This window comes from Orbicella franksi, chromosome 3 (genome assembly GCF_964199315.1).
Source record: "Orbicella franksi chromosome 3, jaOrbFran1.1, whole genome shotgun sequence".
Classification (NCBI taxonomy): Eukaryota; Metazoa; Cnidaria; class Anthozoa; order Scleractinia; family Merulinidae; genus Orbicella; species Orbicella franksi.
The window spans coordinates 25,406,514-25,429,498 of record NC_138147.1 but is presented as its reverse complement, the minus strand read 5'-3'; the positions used below and the strand labels follow the sequence as shown (position 1 = coordinate 25,429,498).

The 22,985-nt window shown below is 36.6% G+C and overlaps 1 protein-coding gene and 1 long non-coding RNA gene across 3 annotated transcripts in view; one reads left to right on the top strand and one right to left on the bottom strand.

Moving 5' to 3' along the window:
- The first annotated feature begins 6,410 nt into the window (after positions 1-6,410).
- Positions 6,411-8,820, top strand: LOC145480458 (uncharacterized). Its single transcript, XM_081458714.1, has 4 exons — positions 6,411-7,418; positions 7,574-7,636; positions 8,023-8,112; positions 8,767-8,820. The coding sequence occupies exons 1-4, from the start codon at positions 6,411-6,413 to the stop codon at positions 8,818-8,820; spliced, it is 1,215 nt and encodes a 404-aa protein (XP_081314840.1).
- Positions 8,821-20,576: 11,756 nt separating this feature from the next.
- The window catches only part of LOC145482930 (uncharacterized), a 3,884-nt gene continuing 1,475 nt past the window's right edge, over positions 20,577-22,985 (bottom strand). Inside the window, exons 2-4 of one of the 2 annotated variants that reach the window (XR_014048846.1) lie at positions 21,670-21,802; positions 20,933-21,054; positions 20,577-20,606 (exon numbers count right to left, since the gene is read on the bottom strand). This is a non-coding gene — a long non-coding RNA (uncharacterized LOC145482930). Of the gene's footprint in view, positions 20,607-20,907; positions 21,055-21,669; positions 21,803-22,985 lie in introns of those variants that run through there. The other variant, XR_014048845.1, reaches the window with a different exon arrangement.

The window sequence follows — 22,985 nt, the reverse complement described above, 5'->3', positions numbered from 1 at the left end:
ACTTGACAACGGCTGTGCCGTGCTCAAAATGCTTTTCTTTTTCATTTTTGTTTAGGGAGGGGGGAGGGGTGCGGGGAAGAAGCGGTATTCGAATTTAAAGTATTTAAAGCTGACGAATAAGTGATTAGAAATCATGCAACGCATTGAGGAAGCATTGTCATCGGCGCATTTTCTTTTTCTTTTTTCTTCAAAAAGCTGGAATAAACTACAATAATAATTATTACATTTAAACTGGTATAGAGGAAGTAATAGTTTTCCTCTGCTAACGCTAACAAAGTTCAATCCCCAAGCCCATTGAATTTTTCTTTTTTGCTACGAAACCATGAAGTGACAAGCTCCAAATTGGCCTAATAGCTCATTTGGTAGAGCACTGCACCGGTATCGCAGACGTCATGGGTTCTAATCCCGTTCAGGCCTGAATTTTTTTCAGGCTTTAATTTCACAACTACTCAAGTTTTGTCTATAACCGCGATGATCAATCATGGCTTAATATCTTTCTCCGCGGTTCAGACATATGATCTTTCATATAAGCGCTTGTAAGTTAATGTATAAATTCTTATGCGGAAACGGCTTTGTCACTATAATTTATTTAGCAAGGCTTCTTTGGTTATTATCCAGTTAGGCTATCATTAAACATAAAACGCTAACTACAGTTATTAATTACAGTTATTAACTAATGAAAACATTATCCCTTTATAACTTTCTGATCTATTTTGTCATTTTTCCTCTTCTTTTTCTTTTTCTTTTTATCAATCTCAAGTTATACATAACTTTAAGGGGCAGGAAATTAGTTTATCTAGATGTGCCCCTCTCCTCTCCTCCCAATATATAATGTAATTCAATTTAAGTGATGTAATTTCTGTTTTTTTGCGTTTTTTTCTTCCTTACAAAGCACTATCGGTTACTATTTACTTTCTTTACGTTATATTTACATATCTTGTATTAGCTAGGAATTGGAGGAATAAAATTAAAAAAACTAAAAATAAATTAAACTGTTACTTGAAACTAAGTTTAGCTATAGTACATATCATTTTGGTTAAGCGTAGTAGATAAATAAATCACTTTACCGTAAACTTCCGAAAGTAACAACTCTCGCTACTTTCGGAATTAGCAGCCTTTAAGGATCGTTGTTTTCGGGGGTTCTTTACTATCGAAACCTACGATTACTTTAATATATTCACTTATATAAAAAAAAAAACGTTCTATTAAGTTGGTAAAATTGAGGTCTTTTTATGAGATAAAAGACGGAAATTCGTAAAAAGAGTTCTTTAAACAACAAATTGAATTCTCATTCCATGTCGCTGCCACATGGGTGGGTTCTTCATGTCTTCACCGTGTTGTCAGCGGTTGGCAGGGAAGCTTGTCCAATACTATAAACTGTTTCAACTTTATGACGCACTGCTATGTTAGTCTGCTGTAACCATAAATATTTGTAATCCAAAAGGATCAGTTGCTGAGTGGCACAGTAAACATTTCAAAAGCTGTAAAGAAAATATTTTTTTAAAAATTTCCTAAACTTAACTTTAAGCGGTCGGTAGTTTTGAAAACCTGGTGGGCAAACAAATTTTATTATTCTTTTAAATTAAGGGCCATTTAGAGCGGTTTTCAATTGAGTGTCGTAAAACCAAAACCAAAAACCAATTTTTTACCAATTTTTTACTCAATGACAGATGTTTCTGTTAGTTTACGTCCGTCATAACTGTGCCCCTTGCAAAACTCTATATATTTGGGTGAAACACTTCCCCGGATAACGTGCGAATGAAAAACTGCAGAAACTTAGTTCTTGGCAATGTTGATTATTTATCAATCATCTATCATATCCCAGATTCTTGACTGAATCTATTGAATGGTTATGATTTTTAGTTTTGATCGCGTGAATTAGGAGCAGCAATGACAGTATCAAGGTTGTACAAAAGCCGGGGGGGGTACGTCCAGAAAAAATGAGTGGGGGTGTGCGGTCCGCTTCCCAAAACCCTTACCCTATTTATGATTAAAATCTGCGATATTCCCTACCCTATTTAGGACCTGACCCTTAGATGAACACCCTGTTTCAGACCTGCTTCATGATTGGTTCCCTAGTTCAGACCAATGTTAAGTTACCATAAACATAATTCGTGAAGGGCTTTGTTGTTTTTCTTTTCGATAATGATGTAGAAGTGGCTTCTTCTTAAAAACTTACACATACGAAGGCTAGAGTGCAAAAACCATACCCTATTTATGACCAAAATCAGGTAAAATCTACACCCTATTTATGACCAAAACGACTGAAAAACCATACCCTTTGGGGCCGCACATACCTATATAGCCCATATAAGGGGGTACCCGCCCGCCCCGCCCCCCCCCCCCCCCCCGTACAAAAGATGAGAAAGAAATGCATCCTACACAGTCAACACTGAATCTAAAATCGTTGAGTTGTAAAGAGTCTTTAGGCAAATATCTATCTTTGTTTAGCTGTAATACATCATCAAGTGTGTACAAGAATGCGAGCTACAGAGGTCATTGTGCTACTCTGTGTAATGACATTAAAACAAATCCTGGGCCTCCTATACATAGTATTGATCCTGCTCTAACAATCAAGGCACCATGTGATCAAGTTGACATTATGTACTTTAATGAAGATGCTGCAAACCAATGTGTTGTTACAAGTTTGAGTGCTGTGAGCTACTCACCCACCTTGTTTGTGTGTAGCTGGCTGGCTGCCTGTCCGGAGGTCTGCACGGCACAGTGGGCCGAGCTGTCCTGCAAAGAAAATAACCAGTTTTATTGACAAATATGTCTCTCTCTGTGACTCACCCCAGCCACCCAAGGACTTAGGCCTTTAGGGCCCGGAGTGGTATCAGCTAGTGGCCAAGGAACTGGGTTGTCTACCCCAACCCTCCTTGACAATAGCTCCCTTGGGTTTTCAAGCGCAGCAGCCTGACTGCTGGCTATCCCCACTTGTCAGGCGAAAACGTTTTGCCGCTAGTTTTGACCTGGTTTTCATAAATCCAGACCTATAATGATAAATAGAAGATAAATCACTGGATCTACATGTAGAAAAAGACATACTAACGACGATTTGCCATTTACAATGAGATAATCAAATAAGTCATCATTGGACCAATCTAAAGTACAAGCCAAGTATGTCTCTGTTATGAATCGGTGCTGAAAATATAGTGTTATTTACAACTACTGTGAACATTCTGTAAAGCTCGCGGTTCTTATTCTTTTCACTAACAAGAAATATACTTTCTATTTTTGGTTTGTTAGTTAGTTTGTTTATCTGTTTGTTTTTGAGCCCATTTTAAAGTGTCGGTTGTCAACTAGAGACAGTCCTTGGCCGTAAAGAGCAAAGGAATACAATTAAAGGAAGCGGATGACAATAACGTTTCTTTGTTATTCTGAGGGTTAAGTTGCCAAGTTTTCTTTTTCGTTTGTAAAGATATTTTGCTGGTGGTTTCTTAAAATCATGTTAGGAAAACAAAAAGTGATTTTTGCACTCCCACATTTCGCTTACTGACTGAATCAGTTCTTATTCATTCATTTATTCTGTTTATTTTGCCTTTTTACTTAATGTACAGTATTGATGAACATTTTAATGTGAGGCGAGGTGACCTCTAGAAACCATCAGGCTTTTAGTTGAGGCCACCTCGTAAGTAACAATACAGTTACATAAATAGCGCAACAGTGTGCGGCTTAACCGGTTCAGTAATTATTTATTTATGGCCAGAGTTTCCAGTAAATTTCCAGTCTTTTTCGTTGTTTATCAATGGACGTCTTCGACTGTTATAACCCCTTGATAATCGACTCGATTTATCAGAGCCTTGTTTTGAACTATATCAGAAGCACAAGGGTTTCGGTAAAAATCACTGGCACTGAAAGGCTAGTCAGAAATAATAATAAATAAATAAAATACATTTCATTATTGCAAAAATAAACACCTGGAAGGCAATTTGATATCGAGCAATTTTTAATTCTCAAATCAAAAATTATTTCTGGACCCAGCAGCACATCCCTTATGTTCCCTTAGGCCTCATGATGTGTTTTTACATGTAGCAGAACAAACTCGATTGAATCAGGTTTTGTTAGCCCCATTTGAAATGGGTTTAGGGAAGCTTTTCCATCATTGTAAGGATAGTTCCTTCACGTAGAAGTGGTTTCACACACAGCTGTTAATAAAGAACGTGGGATGGTGGACTCCCTCTCCTCACGTTCTCGTATCAATTATTAATCTTACTCAAGGACAACACGTACAGCGTTTTACCAATTTAAATAAGAAAGGAAAAGTTTTACTGACAGCGGAGTGACCACGAAAAGGATAAAAAGGTGAGTTGTAAAGAGCAGGTCCTAAAAAGCAAGTCCTAGTCATTCTCAAAAGAACCGAGATACTGTTCCGTTCCCGTATGAAACACTCAGTCTAACAAGCAAGAAGTGAGCTTTTTTCCCTTCCAAATAAGCAAACTGCTATGGGATAATCAAATGCAAGTTCCTCTGAAAGGAGACACGGCGAAGAATGTATATAGGTAATAGCTGGGACCATATTTTATTTGCTCGGGCAACCAGACTATTTTTGCGAGTAGCATATGTTTTTTTCGGTGTTTAAATGCCACTGCTAGACATCCACATCACTGGAGTGAACCACATTTGAAGCAATTGAAGCTGTTAGTGAATCAGGGTCCGCCCACTACTTTCTACCAATATAAATATTACTTAAAGCCCACGTCTTATGCAATTTTTATTTTATTTATTTTTTTTTTTATTAAATATAATTCTTTGTGCGGAATGACATCGCACTAAATAGCGGTGATTCAAATAAGAATTGGTATTCCAGTTTTCCATCTGGATAATATTTTGGGGATGGAGCACGAGGGCCAAATTTAAGCCCACTTCCTTGCTCCAGAATTCCTTTTCCTTTTACTCAGTGAATGAGTTAGAATTAATAACACAGTTTGACAAATATAATTTATTATTTATCGGTAACACGCCACGCACTAATGCACTTTCTATTTGTACGTTTTCGTTTTTTTTTCGCAACACATATTGTATGTACTCTACCCTCGATGCTATCTTAATTGACTTCTTAAACAAATAGATCAGAGGATCAATCCTTTAAGAATTGCCTATTCTTTAGCGCGCGTCTATCGAATTATGGATGCACGCTGGAGATAAGAAGATGCGGAAGAAGAGAAAGAGCTGCTCGAGGCCTAGCCAAGAGCAACTCTACTTTCCAGGCGCACTGCTAAAAGCACGTACAAATTATTTTATATCATTGTAACAAATACATGATGACGAACTTTGATTACTAGTGCAAATGGAAATCTCCTAAACTGGAATAATTATATTTACTTTTTAGAAATTTATCTGGGTATTCCTGATACTTGATGAAAAAATAAGAAGTTTCAAAGCTTACCATCACCTTAAACTTGAGTGAGGGAGAAGTGAACAGCGAAACCAAATGTAATTTCTGTCAATGTAGCATTGCAGAACAAGCGCGCGCTGAGGTAGCCAGGTCGTCAGCACCAATCAGAGGATTGAGTTCGCGTTAAGGGTTTTATGGGCACAGTACTGATTTGAGATATGCGTAGGTCAACATCTCCCTCCATCACCAAATTTTACAGTACAAATTTTGAGATATTTACTCTTAGCGATTGTTAATTTGTACCCGAATATCTCTCCCACCAGAGTTTGAGGCGCCGCAGCTGATTTCAGCATATGGGTGTATTGAGGTCTCTATTTCTACGATGTGGCTTTGGTATCCGGCGGTGTTGACATTACCTTCTTTTAACACGATTGTTCTCTCGCGATAAAAGCACGAAATGTAAGGGAACTTTGATAAGCTGATGCGAAACTCGGCAGTGGAAACAGTTATTAAAATGTAACCAAAAACAAAATAGAACATCCTTTTTTTTCTAGACCTCTTGAAAAGATGGGCGATATTAGTTATGTCATTTTACAGCACAAAAACAATTTCTACCAGTCAGCATATCGTTCCAAATGGAAAAGTGATATCTTGCTTACACAAATAAGTGACATTTACTTTTTATCACTGCTGTCAAATTAGAAAGCCGCACAGGGTTCAAAATGAGTTTAAATTGTACATAGCCTTTTGGGTTTTTGAAATTCTAATCTTTTCTTCAAATATGACCAATATCAAATTGCTTTCGCACATTTTAAGTCTTTTCTTCATATCCTGCAAGTCAGAATAAGAATGAAAGCAATTGCTGAAGTTAATATTAGTTTTGTTTTTGAAAGGAAATCGACCAACCACTATTCATAGAACATAAACACTCAAGTTATTAAAGAGAAACAGGGATATATTTCTAAACAGCTGCAAGCTGGCTGTTGTCTTGAGCTTAAAGGTCATCGACCCGCTTAAAAGACTCCGGTATACAGATTCACTTTGATACTGTTTCTCTTTCGCTTGTATAACAATGTCACGAGTACATAACTCAGAGCTTGAGGACATTCAGTCAGTAGGGTCTTTCGTAAACGAAACTCAATCGAAAGAATCACGAATAGCGAAGGACAATCGCGTAGATTTATCTTGCAAAATTCGTCCCATTCTACGGTTAATGAAACTATTCGGAGAATACTATGGGGATATTTCAATGGATGAAGGGGTGCAGTCGGACTGCAGCTTCTTTTCTCGCTTTTACTGTGGGATGGTATTGATCGGTCAGTGGTTTCTTGTGGTACAAGCTTCCACCAGTCTTTTCATTGAAGGCCTAAGGGAGATGAAGACATTTTACTTCTTATTGATGTTCACCATCTGGTACGTCCAATGTGCGGCATTTACCACGATCTGCCTCATTAATTTGCCCAAAAGGCAAGCAAAGTCGTCTCGCTTTAGACGATTTTTCGACAGCTTACTATCAACAACATCTGATTTCAGTGGAAAGATGACACATAAAGTGTATTTAACACTGACGTTTGCTGGCATCTTTGCTTTTTTCAATACTGCTTTGCTTTTGATGCTAGATTTTCACGAAAATGTCTCGGTAGCCCGTTTCCGACCATGGAATGGATTAATTACATTTCGCTGGATTCAGTTAACGTTTTCTGGTTTTGGCGCCCTTGCATGGGGATTAGCATGTACATTGTTTTATGTCTCATGCGAATTTTTGGTCCAAATATTTGACAATTTGGCGAAAAAAGTTTCAACAGAGAGTCCCAATGTCCCCAATATTCGATCTCTGAGATTAGAACACGGTAAACTCTGCGAAATAGTTACTCTCGCCGACAAAGTATTCTCACCTCTGATTTTGTTGACAGTTATTTTGGACGTCCCCTTGATGTGCATCAATTTCCACCAGCTCGTAAGATCTCCATTTTCTAGCGAGGAAAACATCATGTTTATTGTTAATGTTTCGTACTGGTGCACTGGACTCACGTTTAAGTTAGCCTTTGTCATGTGGTCTGGCGTAAAAGTCAATGAGAAGGTGAGTTGCGCATCCTCCTGCCATTAAGAAGGAAGGAAGGAGCTTAGGTAGTGTGCTGGACTCCAGATTAAGTCTAGATCTGGGTCATTCTCAATTATTATATTCATTTTAGGAGAAACCATAATTATGCGATTTATCACACTTTTTCCCCCTAGATTCATAGCCTCTATGACACCCTGCAGAACATTGATGTTGCTGACTGTAAAGAGCATTTGGAGGTTAGTTTACTTTTTATATTTCGGAAGAAAATGTTGTTATTTCAATTTTGTAATAATAATATATATATTTTTTTTTATGTTAGCAGGAGATTGTTTTGGTATGAATCGAGACATTGCTTACGCTTGAGTAGATAAGTTACAGAATAATGCCAGTATTAAAGTCAGCTGATTATTGTAACGGGCAAAAGTTGGAAGCTATCACTCTCTTTCAAATGGCATGATGCACATTTGTCTTCAGTTTTATAAATAAACACCAAAAACAAATAACAAAATTGAATTAGACACCCATCAAGCAGATCGATTGTTCGGTTTGAAAGTCCTCCACCTCTGTCTTCAGAGAGGTACAAAATCCTCTATAACAAGGAGAGTATTTCCTTTTTTTTTAGCTGCTGCATTTCCTGATGCATCTTCGTGGAGAACCAATCGGATTGTCGGCAGGAGGATTGGCAGTGATAAACAGATCACTTGTACTCTCGGTATGAATTTACCCAAATTTAGTTTTGACAAAACTACCAATAAAACAAAAACTGTCGACAAAAACAGAGCCAGAGCAAAATGGAGCAATAACTAGTGATTTAACTAAGTCGTATTCATAAACTTAAAACCTTCGGGTAGGCTGTTGCGGCTGATCCATCGTGTGTTAATGAGTATCAGGGGCGGAGCATGCTACAATTTATCGACACAAAACTAATAACAAATTTCAAAAGTGAGTAGTTTAAAACAGTTAATGTAATCATGCACTTCTCGTTCACAGATGTTCTTGTTGTATGTTGGTGTGCATCTTCTCATTCTAAAATTTATTTTTATATTTGGTGACCTGCATGCAATATCATTTCGAAACTAAGACACAGCCCGGAGCCTTCTAAGAAATGGCGTTAAGAGCTTAATGCCACTGACCCACAATTAAATACTTTAAAGGAAACGCCCCAGCTGAAGCGATCAAGCATTTTTAGTTTTACTATCGAAGATCGTGTAGGAAAAGCATATTTAATCGTTTAGCGAATTATTTCAATGATGTCTAAACCTTATTTGCATTAAAAAGTGTACTGTATAGACTCTGAAGTGTTTTACTTCCCAAAACTAAACATTTTACAGTAATAATCTAATAGACATTTTCTGTTTCATTGCAGCTCGTCGGGATAATCATCTCATACTTCGCAGTGCTCATAACGTTGCCAAGTTAAATCAATCGTGATCTTCTTCCTCGTACATACAGGCTTCCTCTTCCATGTCTGGTTTATGCGCAACTTATATATCACGCGTCTCGAGGACTCTACTCCCAACTGGCAGTAATGAAAGCCCAGCAATGAACGCTTTTTTTTTTTTTTTTCATTTTTTTGATGATTACCAAACGATATCTTTTCATATAATTAACGGCAATAATACATTCTACACTGTACAAATTTTAATCTTTCAGTTTATGATATCAGTTTTGAGATTGCTCTGACAGTAATAGATAAACTGAATTACTCTAGAATTTCGCTGATTTGTAGGTTAAATTAATCGACGCTCAATCGACGTTGCGCTAGGCTTCGACGATATGCTGTCGTTCTAGCTATAAGCTCCCTAATATTACTACAAAAGTAGTAAGCCTACAGGTAGGCCCTATTGAACGTTAATCCAGGATTTAATTTCTATTTTTTTAAATGTGTTTTTCATTGATAATGGCTTTTTGCAGTTTGAGATTATTCGTGGCTAAAACATATAACCAGAAATCCCCCAAAAATCCCCCCCTCCCCCCCCACCAAAAAAAACAACAACAACGACAACAACTGACGATATAATTCTGGGCTGGCTTCATCATGAGCCGAAAGCGTATGTTTTGTTAGTATTCTGAGCGTCGTAGTACAATTAACGGAATGATTAATACGCATGGGCTAATACGCGGCCATTTCCATCAAACGTATGGCTATCTAGCTGTCCCTTACTACCTACCTTCCAAAGCCTAAAACACATAAATATTATTGTAGAAAAATTTGGAACATCGAATCCGTTTTAAGGGCAAGGTTGCTGAACATTTCAGTAAATTACAAACGTATGTCAAAGCGCCCTCTTTTCTGACAGTTAATGCGTAGAGTCGCTTTAAATGTTGCGCAACATTTTTTTTTTTTTTTTTTAAGAAAAAATAATGTGGGGGTAGAACTGTCCTCATCATTGAAGGAGTTCAGTCACAGTGTATGACGTATTTTGGCCACATACTAACTTACCTTTAAATTGAATGAAACCTGAAATAGTAGTTTATTAAGATAGAAACGCACCAACGAGATTATACAAACAACAGCTTAAGTTGTGTGTATAACTGCGATGATCAACCATACCGCCTTCATAATTAAAAGGAATATAATCATTTCGTAGGAAAACAGTAATCTATCGAAGCTATGAAATTGTCCTTTTTTTTTTCTATATTATCACTTGAAATTGAGCGATTAACTGATTATAATCTAAAAGAGACCTTGCGAGTTTTGGAGTTTTCCGTCCAGTTCAGGAATTGGCATTTATGGCTCGTCTTGTCTTACGAGAATAACGTTATCTCAACTCAGTGTCAATGCCTGATGCATAGCTAACCCTGTTTTTTTAAGAGAAAAAGTGATGCCACTGCTTCTACTGGGCGCTTTCATCATTGGAACTCATAAATTATATCTAGTTTATTTAAAGTTTAAAAAGGAAAAGAAAACAAAGTTAAAATAATTCTATTACGCGTCAGAGGGTAATACATGAGCGTGTTCGCCCTGAATAAGGCCACGGATCGCTGTGTATCCACAGCTGCCTCGTTATGGAACATAATGACCCTCATGAGATAAATCCCTTAATAACATCTGTCGTTAGTCCCCCTATAAAGGAAAAAAAAATAGAAAAACAGGATGCTATGTGCTAGAATCCACTCCCACAACTCTTAAACCCTTTGGATGATCAACGCCCGTCAGTTAACGTAGTAAACTCTTTTCTAAAATAAGACGATTCATTTTGCTTATTGCTGAAGTGTCCTAGTTTTGGACGAAGGCTAACTTTCGAAGGACTGTACAGTAGAATCTGCGGAGCCTACGTTACAATGATCCAAATGAGAATGTTCTTAACATGACCTTTATTCGTTTCATTCATTTTAGGTATATACTAATCAAAATCGAAAGTTAATAAAAACGTAAATCGTCAACTTAATGACAATGCCATAGTGTTCCTGTTTGCAATTGAAGAAAAAGGTCGATTCGCACTCTTCGTATATTTGTTATATGCTAGTAAACATAGTTTTGGAGTTGGTACACCTTGCTGCCTTTACTTAGCGTCAAAGTAAACTATCTGCAAATTCTGTAAAACTGACAAAAAGAGGTAAAGTGTTTTAAATTCCTTTTTCCTTGTAACTGGAGTAAGGTTTGTATAATGGATCGCGTTTGATTAAAGCGCTTGCGCGCAGTTGCGAGGAAGCACAGTGGCGCCATTTTAATTTAGATTAAATGACTTTCCATTTGCTACCACTGTAATTTTAGAATCAGAAATATTTTTCTACAGCTCTTATTTCAGTCCCAGATCAAGATGGATAAATAATGAACTCAAGGCTCCGCAATATATTGTCAAAGTCTTGTTTTTAATCACTCATTTCATTCTACAGTGCAGTGATAGCAATCTTAACGTTTTTGTTGTTATTGTTGTTGTTGTTAATCTGGATGTCTGCTTGTTATTATTAATTTTTTTGCTATTATTATTATTTTTTTGTTATTATTATTATTACTTTCCTTTCCCTGCTCAAATAATTTTAAGAGTATTTGCACCACGTTAAAGAGTAAACTATTGAAGGCAACGGGAAAATTTCAATTGATTGAGGAAGATTGAGAGTTGCATTTCACTCCATGGATGTGCCTCTTCTTCCCCTTTTTACTTCGAGCTTGCTACCTCTATAAAATACCTCTATAAAGTATATATATTTTAGGAACGTCAAAGAACAAATTTATCCTACCATTCACAATGAAATTTGCTGAAAACACATTTTGAGTTTTTAGTAGAGATAAATGACCATAGTGTTATTTTTTGATTAAGAAATATATTTTTTTTTAAATTACTTCTGGGTTTTTTTTAATTAAGATCACCTCCAGCCACGATTCTGCGTCCAATTTCCGAACATCAATTACATTTAAGTTTTGACAGTTGAAAGGCTTTTATTGTTTTTCATTTTAGCTTACTTTGTTTTTTACTGTTTTGAAGACGATTTTAATTTTCCAGGAGAAGTACGTAAACGTTTTCAAAAATCTGTTTAGCATATCCCTTTTTCAGTAGTCTATCAGTTTCGCATTTCCAATGTTTTGTTTTGAGATTTCTGGAGTGAAAAAATGCAGTGAAGTTTTGGGTCAATTTATTGCTGCTAATGAAAAAAAAAAGTCCGGAAGGGTGTTAATTGATATCCCGCAGAACATTACTTATGAAAACAACTATATGCGTGAGAAAAGAGAACTATTGGACATCCTCTAAAGAAAGTCACGGGCACCGTTATTTTTCTTTCAACAGTGATATAAAAATGTTAGTCACAGGGACAGTTCTGTATGCAGGTGATTCGCCTCAATGAAGATCATCCCTCGTCGCCGTATAAAACCAAAGAATGTCGCGAATAGAAAACCTTGAAATGGAAGAGATACACGAAGCGTCTCAGGCAAACGAACTTGGAACGGAACTGGACAATTGCAATAATCGTCGCATGGAAATTTCGTACAGGCTTCGTCCTATTTTGAAGATGATGAAACTGGCTGGAGAGTTCTATGGTGACTCGTCCTTTTTGGAAACTCCACAAGGGGGCTCAAACTGTTTTTCGCGATTTTACTGTGCAAGTGTGTTGCTGGGACAGTGCATCATCTTTGTACAAGCAGTCGTGAGCATTTTCTTTGAAGGTTTTACCCAAATGCAAAATACTTACTTTTTACTGACGTTTAGCATTTGGTATTTAGAATGCATGGGAACTAACATCATATGCCTTTTTGTTTTGCCTAAATCCCAGAAACAGCCATCGCGTTTGTCAAAACTTGTTAGCAACTTATTCACAAAAGAATCTGATCTCAGTGGACTGACCAAGCGAAGGCTGAGTACCCTTTTGGCTATAGCATGCTGTGCCGTTGCCTTTAACTCTATTTGCCTCGCAGCTCTAGATTTTTACCGATGTATCTCGGTCGCGCGGTTTCAACCGTGGAATGGATTGTTGGCATACCGCTTGCTTCACTTAGTGTTTGGCGCTTTTAACTCGTTTGCATGGGTATTACCAGGGTTGTTGTTTTGTGTCGTATGCACGGTTTTGTCAGGAATGTTTGAGAATTTGCACAAGAAGTTATCCACGCAGAATTCCATTTCTATCAACATCGGATGGCTGAGGCAGGAGCATCACAAACTCTGTGAAACAGTTGCTTTGGCCGATAAAGTCTTTTCGCCGTACCTCTTTATTGTAATGTCCCTGCATATTCCTCTTATTTGCTTCAATTTTCATCAGTTGTTAAAGAATTCAAATGAAGATGACGTATCTTACATCATTACTGTTCTTTACTGGTGGATGGGTCTGTCGGGGGAAGTCGCTCTTATCCTTGTGTTTGGAATAAGAGTCAATGAGAAGGTGAGAGCACGGTTGGTTATGTTTGATAAGCTCGCCTTTACCCTGTCTTTTTTGCAACCTGCAGAAAACTAGCTATTTATTGCGGTAACAGCTGTTCCTGTCAAATCTTGTTGTCGTTGTTTTATTCTAGCTACAAGTAAGTGTTGTTGTTGTTGTTTTACTTTACGTAACCGTTGTTCTCGGCCATGCTTTAAATTTCTTGCGGTGGGTTTTTGAATACCACCACATTTCATGCCATATATAAATCTGTCCTTTTCTTACTGGTTCCACTGGTAATGGTAACAGAAAAAACAAACAAACAGACTTATATAGCGTATCTTAACCATATTGGACTGTTAAGTATGATCCTTGCTGTAAATTTTATCGTTACCTGCTGAACAGAAGACAAACCCACCAAATGTGTCGAGACCCGAACAACAACTAAATTATAATTATGTAACAAAAATATTCTGCGATAAGAAGGCATTTGACTTACTAATAATATGTTTATTATCCGACTGATTTTAAACTGGTTATAAAACGAAGAACGCACACGGTTACGATTTCTGTGGCAATCTTTTAACTAACTTAACAAGCTTACAACAGCAGTATATATTTTTATATATACATTCGGTATACTTCCAGGCCATAGTTAATAGAGTGAAATTGCTATGAAACTCAACAAAAGTTCTGTGTTGTATGTTTTTGTTCTCTTTGTTCGCCTTAACCGTGCACAAAACACAATAGTTGTTTACTACTGACCTTTGAATTAACCAATATAAATGTTTTGGTTACGTAACTCATGCATAGTGTATGAGCGCAAATCAAAGGATTGCGCACGGTTTTGGACCTTCCAACATAAATCTTGGCATCTTTGTTTTCTCCTTTGATGTTTTCCGGGCTTCATAACCAGTCCCATCTATTAACTATGTTCCAGGCGCTTTATTTGTACCACTGATTCGGCGATTTATTTTGTACTGTAGTTGTGAAATGAATATATATTTTTTCTTAGATTCACAGTTTCTATGACACCATTTATAATGTAGGCACACCAGACAAAAAAGAGCATCTGCAGGTACGTATAATTATGTTACCCGTCACTACAATTCCTGTGACATATACTGTCCTTACCTTTAATGTAAAGTAACTGCGGGATTGTAGAGTTTTATAAACTTTGATGAACCACCATGTGTTGATATTTCGTCATCACGTGCTTGGTAATTTAGCTCCAATAGCACGAACTTCCATGTGTATTATATTATATCGACAGATCGAAAGCCAGTTGTTCATAATTTTTTCAGCTATTGCAATTCCTGATACATCTTGGTGGAGAGCCAATCGGATTGTCCGTAGGAGGATTGGTAGTGATAAACAAATCTCTTGCTCTCTCGGTATGTTCCAAACGAATATATTTTGATTTAAGTATTTTGTTTTCTTTTGTTTTCTTTTCTTTTTTTCATTCTCTCCTTCTCCCCCCCCCCCCTTTTTATCTCTATTTGTCTCTTTCTTCCTTTCCCTCTTTTTTTTTTAATTTCCTTGATTTCTTTGTTTAATATTCAAAGACTTTATAAAGCACACTTCATATGTGTTCAAATGTACTGTCTCTAGCTATATTATATCTTAGAATTATCTATTTTGATTTGATTACATTTCAGATTGTAGGAATTATCCTCTCATACCTTGCAGTGTTGTTAACTCTGCCATCTTAAAATTGAAGATCAGCCTGGAATAATGAACATCAAGCAAAAACGACAACAACAACAATGACAATGACCAAGGCGACGATTCTTATTTCTTTCTACATGGGTTCAAATTACATTCAAATAAACCTCTCATTTGCTGTATTACTTTACGATACGTTTCGCACAGGCCCTATTTACTGGCATTAAATTTGATATATTACACGAGAAAAGAAAGTAACACTACATGGCAATGCGTTACTCGCGATACACTTGGTATTTACTTAAGATATAAGCTATTTACACCACTTTTATTAAATTAGAAAATAAAACATTATAACTTTAATAATGTTAGTTTCCTTTCATTACATAACATAATATTGTCTTTACTATATATTTTAGTGCTCTTTTTACGCTTGATGTACTCTTTTATACTTATAAGACGCTTTCTATTACATCAAAATTCATTTAGTACTGTTATGCAGTCCTTCCTGATCTGAATACTATTACTTGACAATGTTACAAAAGGTTGACGGGGTTTTTCGATAAAAGCCTGATGTGGCAATGATTTACATCTCCTCAATTTTTTTTTTTTTTTTTTTTTTGTCTGTATGTAGCAATTATTTCTTGCATCGAAATGTAGGATATCATAAGTATAACTTAAGCATTTATTAGCGTCGTTGAACCTGTAAGAGCTTTAGCTACAGCATGCTGGCGTAAGCAGTAAGCTGGGCAAAGATTTGGACGTAAGAAGAAGAAATTCTTAAACGGATATTTTCGTGCTCCTAAATATCATATATAAGATTACGATATGACTCGACTTAGAAACAGTTTATCGTTTCATCAAACATCAAGGAAAGAAACAATTCAATTCCTAGTGCTTATGTGTATACGGAAATAAGTTGTTTGTTATTGACTAAATGGTTTACTAAATAAAGATATCATTTATTTAGCCGCATACTTCCACTACGTCATTGAGTTTTGATAAGTATCTTCATTTCTCAAGTACACTTATTTGACACATATCATATATCAAACGCAAAAGACCGTCTTTGACCACATTTCCAAACACCGAGAAGAGAGTTGAAAATACGACGCGCAACGGAGTATTTTTGACCAACTTTAAGATGTTTAGAAATGTGGCTAAACACTGTTTTGAGTGTTTGCATGATATATCTTCTTAATTGAAACTAAAATGTAGGAGAAAAAATAGTAAACAGCTGTGCTAATTGAGATCAGATATCACTGTTATGATTTCCTTTGTTTAATCTTGATGAATTATTAATGAGTTGGAGAAAGAAATAGAACTATGTGTTTGCATAGGATCATCTTTAATCCGCTTCCATTTATTTTGGCAATGTAAGCATAACAGCAAAATAGGAAACAAGGATTCCGACAATCTGGGAATAAATAGAGAATATAGTCTAGATTCATTATGATAAACCAAAATTTTGAGTTAATAATATCAAATGGGAAATAAAATAATTTGTGAATGATTCGGGATTTCTAAACATCAACAATAGCAAATGTAATATCATTCAATTTTTGTCATACCGTTAAAGATAATGACTTGGTGATAACTACGAGTCCTCCAATGGAAAGGCCTTTTGGTTCTCCGTTTAAGGTTACAGTATACCTTCAGGGGTGTCTCGCGTGCAAGCGATGTTGCGCGTGCAGTTTAAGCTGTAGATACCTAAACCCCTATATCAGATTAAAGCTTATAGAGCTGGCTATCAAACTATACCAAGAATTTTGGAATAAAATGAATTGTCGAATTTTTCACGACCACTAAATGTGAGCCCCGAATCACCTTTCGAAAGCTACAAGTCAAAGCGAATTTCGTTTTTCGCCAATTTAATTTTTTCCCCTGTTTCAGGGCCCAAAGCGCTTAAAAAACGTGTCTGCGTTTTGACATATTCAATTGCAGTAAAAAGTTACAGAACATTTTCGAAATAGGATTTAAAAAATGTGGAGTAATCGTACAAAAATCGCGCTCGAAGGAAAGGTATTTCGAAATTAACAATTCCCAGACACGCTTTTTTAGTTTATATGTTAAACTAGCTACTGTCCAAATTTGAGAGCAATTGAACAAATTCCCTTTGAGTTATAACTCTTTAAAGTGTCTGCTTCAAGTGAAAAAATTTATTCGAGAAAACAGCGCTTAGAAAAATCTTCTGCCTCGCAAACGAACTCTGCCCACAAACGCCTTCAACTGGGTTCTCAGATAACTGAGCCAATCCGTGCAGGGAAAGTTTACTACCGTTAACCTCCTGGTGAAATTTACGCGCGAATCTCTAAAAAACTTTTGTGTTTCGCAATGCGCTCAAGGAACTGAAGGCGGAGAGGTAATTTTTCTGTAGCTCGGTTTTCTTGAAGCTGGGCTGGCAAAATGGGGAAGACTAAAAAGGATACGAATGCTAGAGTGGCTGAGCGAAGAAAATAAACAAAAGAAAGCGCGGGGAGCAACTGTGTGTGGTCAACTGTGCACGGATAATATTTCAAATGGTCTCAATGAGTCCGGCGATTCGTCGATATCGAACTCATCAGAAGAGTCTCTGTCAACATTCCTGTTATTGCTGTCAAGTTCCGAAATTTTTACAGAACCTTTCTTTTCTCTTACCACGAATATTTTGCCCGCCTTATACTATAGCTATAGCTTCATCTGCGTGGCGAACTTTCGCTTCTTCACTCATTGGTGTATTTTCATTCGTTCTTCGCTGTTTTCGCTTTTTCGAACTGGTCCATGGTTTCAACGTGGTCTATGTCTACTTATAACTTAATAGAGTTACACCTAACACCAAAAATGCTGGGTAGTCAGAACAACAATGCTGATCAACAGAGTAGTCAATTCGTGACATCCATACAGGTAATTCCCGCGAAAATCGTCTCGGTTGATTACATACGTACCATAGAGCTGTCAATCAAGAGGTAAACTTTTACTTCCGGTGAAAACGTAAAACCGCTATTTCTCCGCCAATATTTAGCCTTTTTCAAAACTTTTTTTTCAGAAATTAGAGATTATTCTTCGACCACTACTTTGACCCAAAAATCCAAATTTGAAGAAAATTGCCGACCCGAAGGTATACTGTAACCTTAAGTAAAACAGAAACAGCAGCAACTGGGGAATGGAAATACGGAATAATATGTAACATTAACATTAAAGTGCCACTAACCCGAAACTACAACATAAATTTCCTTTTCCTCCTGATCACCACGGCGAAAAAATTATCCTTGTAGCTATTTTCGTTAATTTTGTATAAATTTTCAAAGTTTCCAAAATTGCCCTTTTCCATGTTTACGACCTAGGAATAGCGGAGAATGGGACGAGTTGGCTCCTGACTTGGTACGTCATTTCGGGAATAACAATATTTTGTTTCTGAGAAGAATATATGCGAACATGGGATAGGGTGTGTCAAAATCGTTGCAGAATACAAAGATGTGTTGTTGGAGGTTGTAGCAATACAGGATGAGTAGAATAGAGTATTCCTCTTCATTCCCGATGAAACTCGACCAGAAACGAGAAAAAGACCAGAGAAGTGGGCTAATCTTTGCGAAGCTAAAGCCTGGGAGCCATCGAGGATTTCTTCGAACTCGGGTTCGCCGCTACTGTAAAAACACAAATACTTTCATAGCCTGTATATTCTTTTCTATCTCTGGTGGAAAGCTTGACTTTGTCAAAGTACTGTATAAAACGCGAATTTGGGATAAGCTGGAAGCCATCAGACTAAATACCGAGCTCAAACGATCCTCCGGGTTCCAGACCAAAATAAATAATGGAAACCATAGGTGAGGAAATTACACGGTAAATTAAACGCATCGCGTTTTTTGTATTCGAAAGAGAGAATTTTCTAAACGAATAGTAAACGAAACCTACGTCCTACAACGATGCGATTAAGATTGTTGGCGCTTCGAACTGGTGAACTAGCTATGCATTTGTGGATTCAATAAAAACAGACGCCCGTTGGAGGTCGTAATCCGGCCGTGTTTGTCAATGACCATTCCGAATACAGAATTGTTTTGTGCTTTGAACATCGTCTTTGAGAAACGAAATTTATCTAAATTACAAGCTTATAACGGATCAAGCATTTGTAAATACATGAAGAAAGTGAAACAAACGATTAAGATTCGGTTCTATAGCTACCGACGGAGATTGTCGCTCTGAAAGAAGAATGCACTTGTCAGTCAACCGAAAGACAAACTAATAAGTCGAGAACTCCCAGGTTACAAGCGTACGTAAAATGGGCATTTCATTCGAAATAACAGTGAAGTAGAAATGTATTCATTTAACTTATACTATACTGGACCTCTTTTCAAGATCCTAATATATAGATTTAGCCGAGCCTAAAAGCGGAGCTCCTCAGTTACTTTTTGGAATGCTGTTACTAATGAAAATAATCGAATATGTATGTGAGGTAAACTGCGAACAATTTAATAGTTTCAGCCGGAAATAGGATCACATCAGCAGATGGAGGTGTAAGATGGTGTGATTATGAAATATAGAGCCATGATTTCAAGGATTTCTGGGAAGCCACTAAAAATCTTCTTCTGTGCTTTTTGGTGGCATTTCCTGTTCTTTCCTACTTTATTCAGGAAGACAAGACATTGTCATTAATCATTATATTCTTTCTTAGTTAACATGGGGACTCCCACACGAAAGAAGTTTAAACATTTTTTTGCTCTGGGGACTGATTGAAGTGCAGTGGTTACAATACTCAGTCCCTAAATCTCTACCAAATGAAATCTCGCAAAAATATCAAAACAGTATACATATGTGAAAAGTTGGAAAGTTTTGTTTTCTAACTTGTCCCCAAAGATACATTTAGCCATCTTCACTTTTGTCTGGAATCTCCTCCTTTTGAAAGGGTTTGCAATAAGCAAAATCACTCTTGCATGAATGGTGATTATGATATTATTTTTGCTGATCATGAATACTTGTATAGGCTTCTAATAATAATTTTATTATTCAATTTCAATGTGTTTGTTCTTCTTCTTGACTGAGATTGTGGACTACAGGAGCTGTTATTGGGTTCCATTAATTAATTTTGCTATGATTAAATTATACCAAGAATTATAAGCAAGCTAAGAGTAAGTTATATTATGTACATGTATTTTGTCTCCACGACACAACCAAATACACTCAAAGGTTATGAGGCATAGGTACATTTGTCAGAAGAGCCCAGCATATCCAAGATATGTTTTGATTGACACATTAATTAAGATAATTTACAGCAAAATGGATAAACAATACATCAATATCCTACATGCACCAAACTGGACATAGGGGTTACGAGGCAATCATTTAAACAACAGATTGAAATAATTTATAAACAAGAGAACACTATTTGTACAACAGTAGGGAACAAATTAGCCTCATTGGACGTTGCGAATGGCAAGGCTGTCTGTCTCCATTTCGTGTTGGCAAAATATTAATTTATGCCATGTCCAATGCAGATTATCACAAAATTGATTTACAAACACGATAAATATCATTTTAAAGCCAAAAAAGCAATTGTTAAAAAAAACGTGAGCAAATTATCTCTAAGAAAAACTGATTAATTTAACAGGCACCTTAAATTAGTTAATATATGTGTTTCTTAATAATGTAATACAGTGTATCTGTCACAATGTTGCAGCCATGATATTACAACACACAGGATGGGTTGCAGAACTCAACTTCTCAGTCAGTTTAATCAATGACCTTGGTGCAGAAATTATAATCCCATCAAGTTGTCTGCAAATGCGTAGAAACCAAACAAATCATTACAATCTTAAGTAATAAATTATTGAACTCTTTTGCATGTATGTATGGTGTATGTTCCATTAACATTGGGGATCTCTCAGAAGCTGCATCCATGATAAATTAATTTGTTCCTGCATGCATTTGTTTAAAGAACTTTTCACACTTTAATATCTCTGTCATAACTTTGTGATCTCTGTGTTCTACAACAATTAGTACACAAGAAAAATACACTCAGTAAGATATTGTTTGCAATAAAAATCAATGCCCATAAGCAATCATGAGGACCTTAAATTTATATTTCTTCAGAAATATCTCACCAGGCCATGGTTGCTTTGAAAATCTTTGATGTCTTAATACAGGCTGCCCATGTGTAAACTGTTCATACGTTGAATGACAGGAACAGACATGTAATCATACTGTAGCTGCTACTTGAACACCACTGTTATTCAGATAAAAACATATCGATTACAATTTATTATAATCTTTACACACTAACAGATAACATTCCCTTCTTTGATATACAGTGTACTTCATTGTTAGTTGTTTACTGAGTGTTAGTGAATCAAATGCTAGGGGCCGGTACCCCAACTTTCACAGTGGCAGGCTCTGCCCTGAGATGCAAATAAAACTTAATAACTGTAATAAACTTGGCGACTTGCTTTTGAGAGCAAATGCAATTTGCTTTAAACAAGAAACTGGAACATTGCAAGTTACAACAACGTGCCCAGTCCCAATCAAAGGGCCATCCAGGCTGTTTGGCTGTACATATAACTGTACAACTGCATATGAGTTCAGCTTCCAAAAGAAAATCAGAGTTTGTCAGGATAAATACTGATGTTCTTGTTTACTATATGTAAATCTGAATGTGCAGTACCAGAAGATATTCACACCTAACACCCATTCATGGCCAGTCTTCAAAAATTCCAAATTAAAGTATCAGGAAGATAGAGCTATAATAGAGAAAAAACCTCCATGTGGGGTATGAATCTTTTCTTGAAGAAAACAATGTCTGAGAAATCATTAATTACAAAATAATGTTTACGAAATATCTTACCTGGTAATTCCAACTTTCAGAAAATTTTGTAATCTAGACTTTCTGGCCAGTTCATATATTTGACAAGTTGACACTGGGCATGTTTGTCAATTTGTGGGCTTCAACATCACATTACAATAGTAGCATTGGTCAACTTAAAACAGCATAATTTGGTTAATTAATATACACTGTACATTATTACGTTGAATTATTGGTGTAGATCGTTGCACACCAACAGATACGTACAGAACCATCACAGATATAATATGATAATTTTAACCTCTCTGAAATTTCCGATTATTCAAGATTAACATGAACATACATCATTAAGGGCAACCCTAAATAACTGAATCCGGAAACCGGAATCCGGAACTGGAAACTAGAATCCTGAATCCAGATATTATGAATGATGATAGAAATAATTCACTTCAGCTATGTCTAATAAATAAATATAGGGAAAAACTATTTTGCTGTTAATTACTTTCTTGGCTTTACTTCAGCTACAAACTGTAATTGCTAAAACAATTTTGACTAGTTCTGAACAACCCTTAGCTATAAATCTGGCCCAATTGTTCAAAAGCTGGATAAAGCTATCCATTGGGTAATCACTTTCTAGTCAGGACTAGTGATTTTTCAGGTGGATAGAGTTACTCATAGCCTGCGAGCAGGCTCTAGTATCTGTCTCTAGTGCCTGAGCAGGCTAAATGAGTGTCTAGTGTTTTTCTGCATTGGCATGTCAGCGAGTGCCTTCATGCAGCTTTGCCGCTCATGCCCCCGGCCCAAACACAAGAGGTTGCTCAAAGGCTTGGTTACCCATCTTTTGTTCAACCTGGCTCTGGTGAGAGTGTCGTTCTTGTCTAGATCAAATTGCTATGAGCAGACTGGTGAGTAGCACAATAACAACAAGCTATTGTGGTGAGTTTCTGGCAGTCTTTAACCATCTTTTAACAACATGTGGTCCGATCTGTTAGCAAGTGAGAAGCAGACGGAAGTAAGTGTGCAACATTTCTATAAATTGTTTTAATAGGATGGCCGCCAAGAATATGAAATGCTGATTTGTCACAGTATCAGTGTGGAAATAGTGTTGATCCGGAACTAGTTTGGTATCTGTTGGACAAATCAAATATCATATTAAGATGAGCCAGGTTAGCCTTTGAACTTCGAAAGTGGGGGGCGTGACCCTCAATGTACAGGGGGGCTGCCACTGACAAACATCCTGTTCTCTATGACATTTTCTATCTTGTTCAGTATCTACTAGACATAAAGGGTAAATTTATACCTCTGGTAAATTGCAGATCGTTTACTAAACAAAATGGCAAGAAGACCTTTTAAATCTC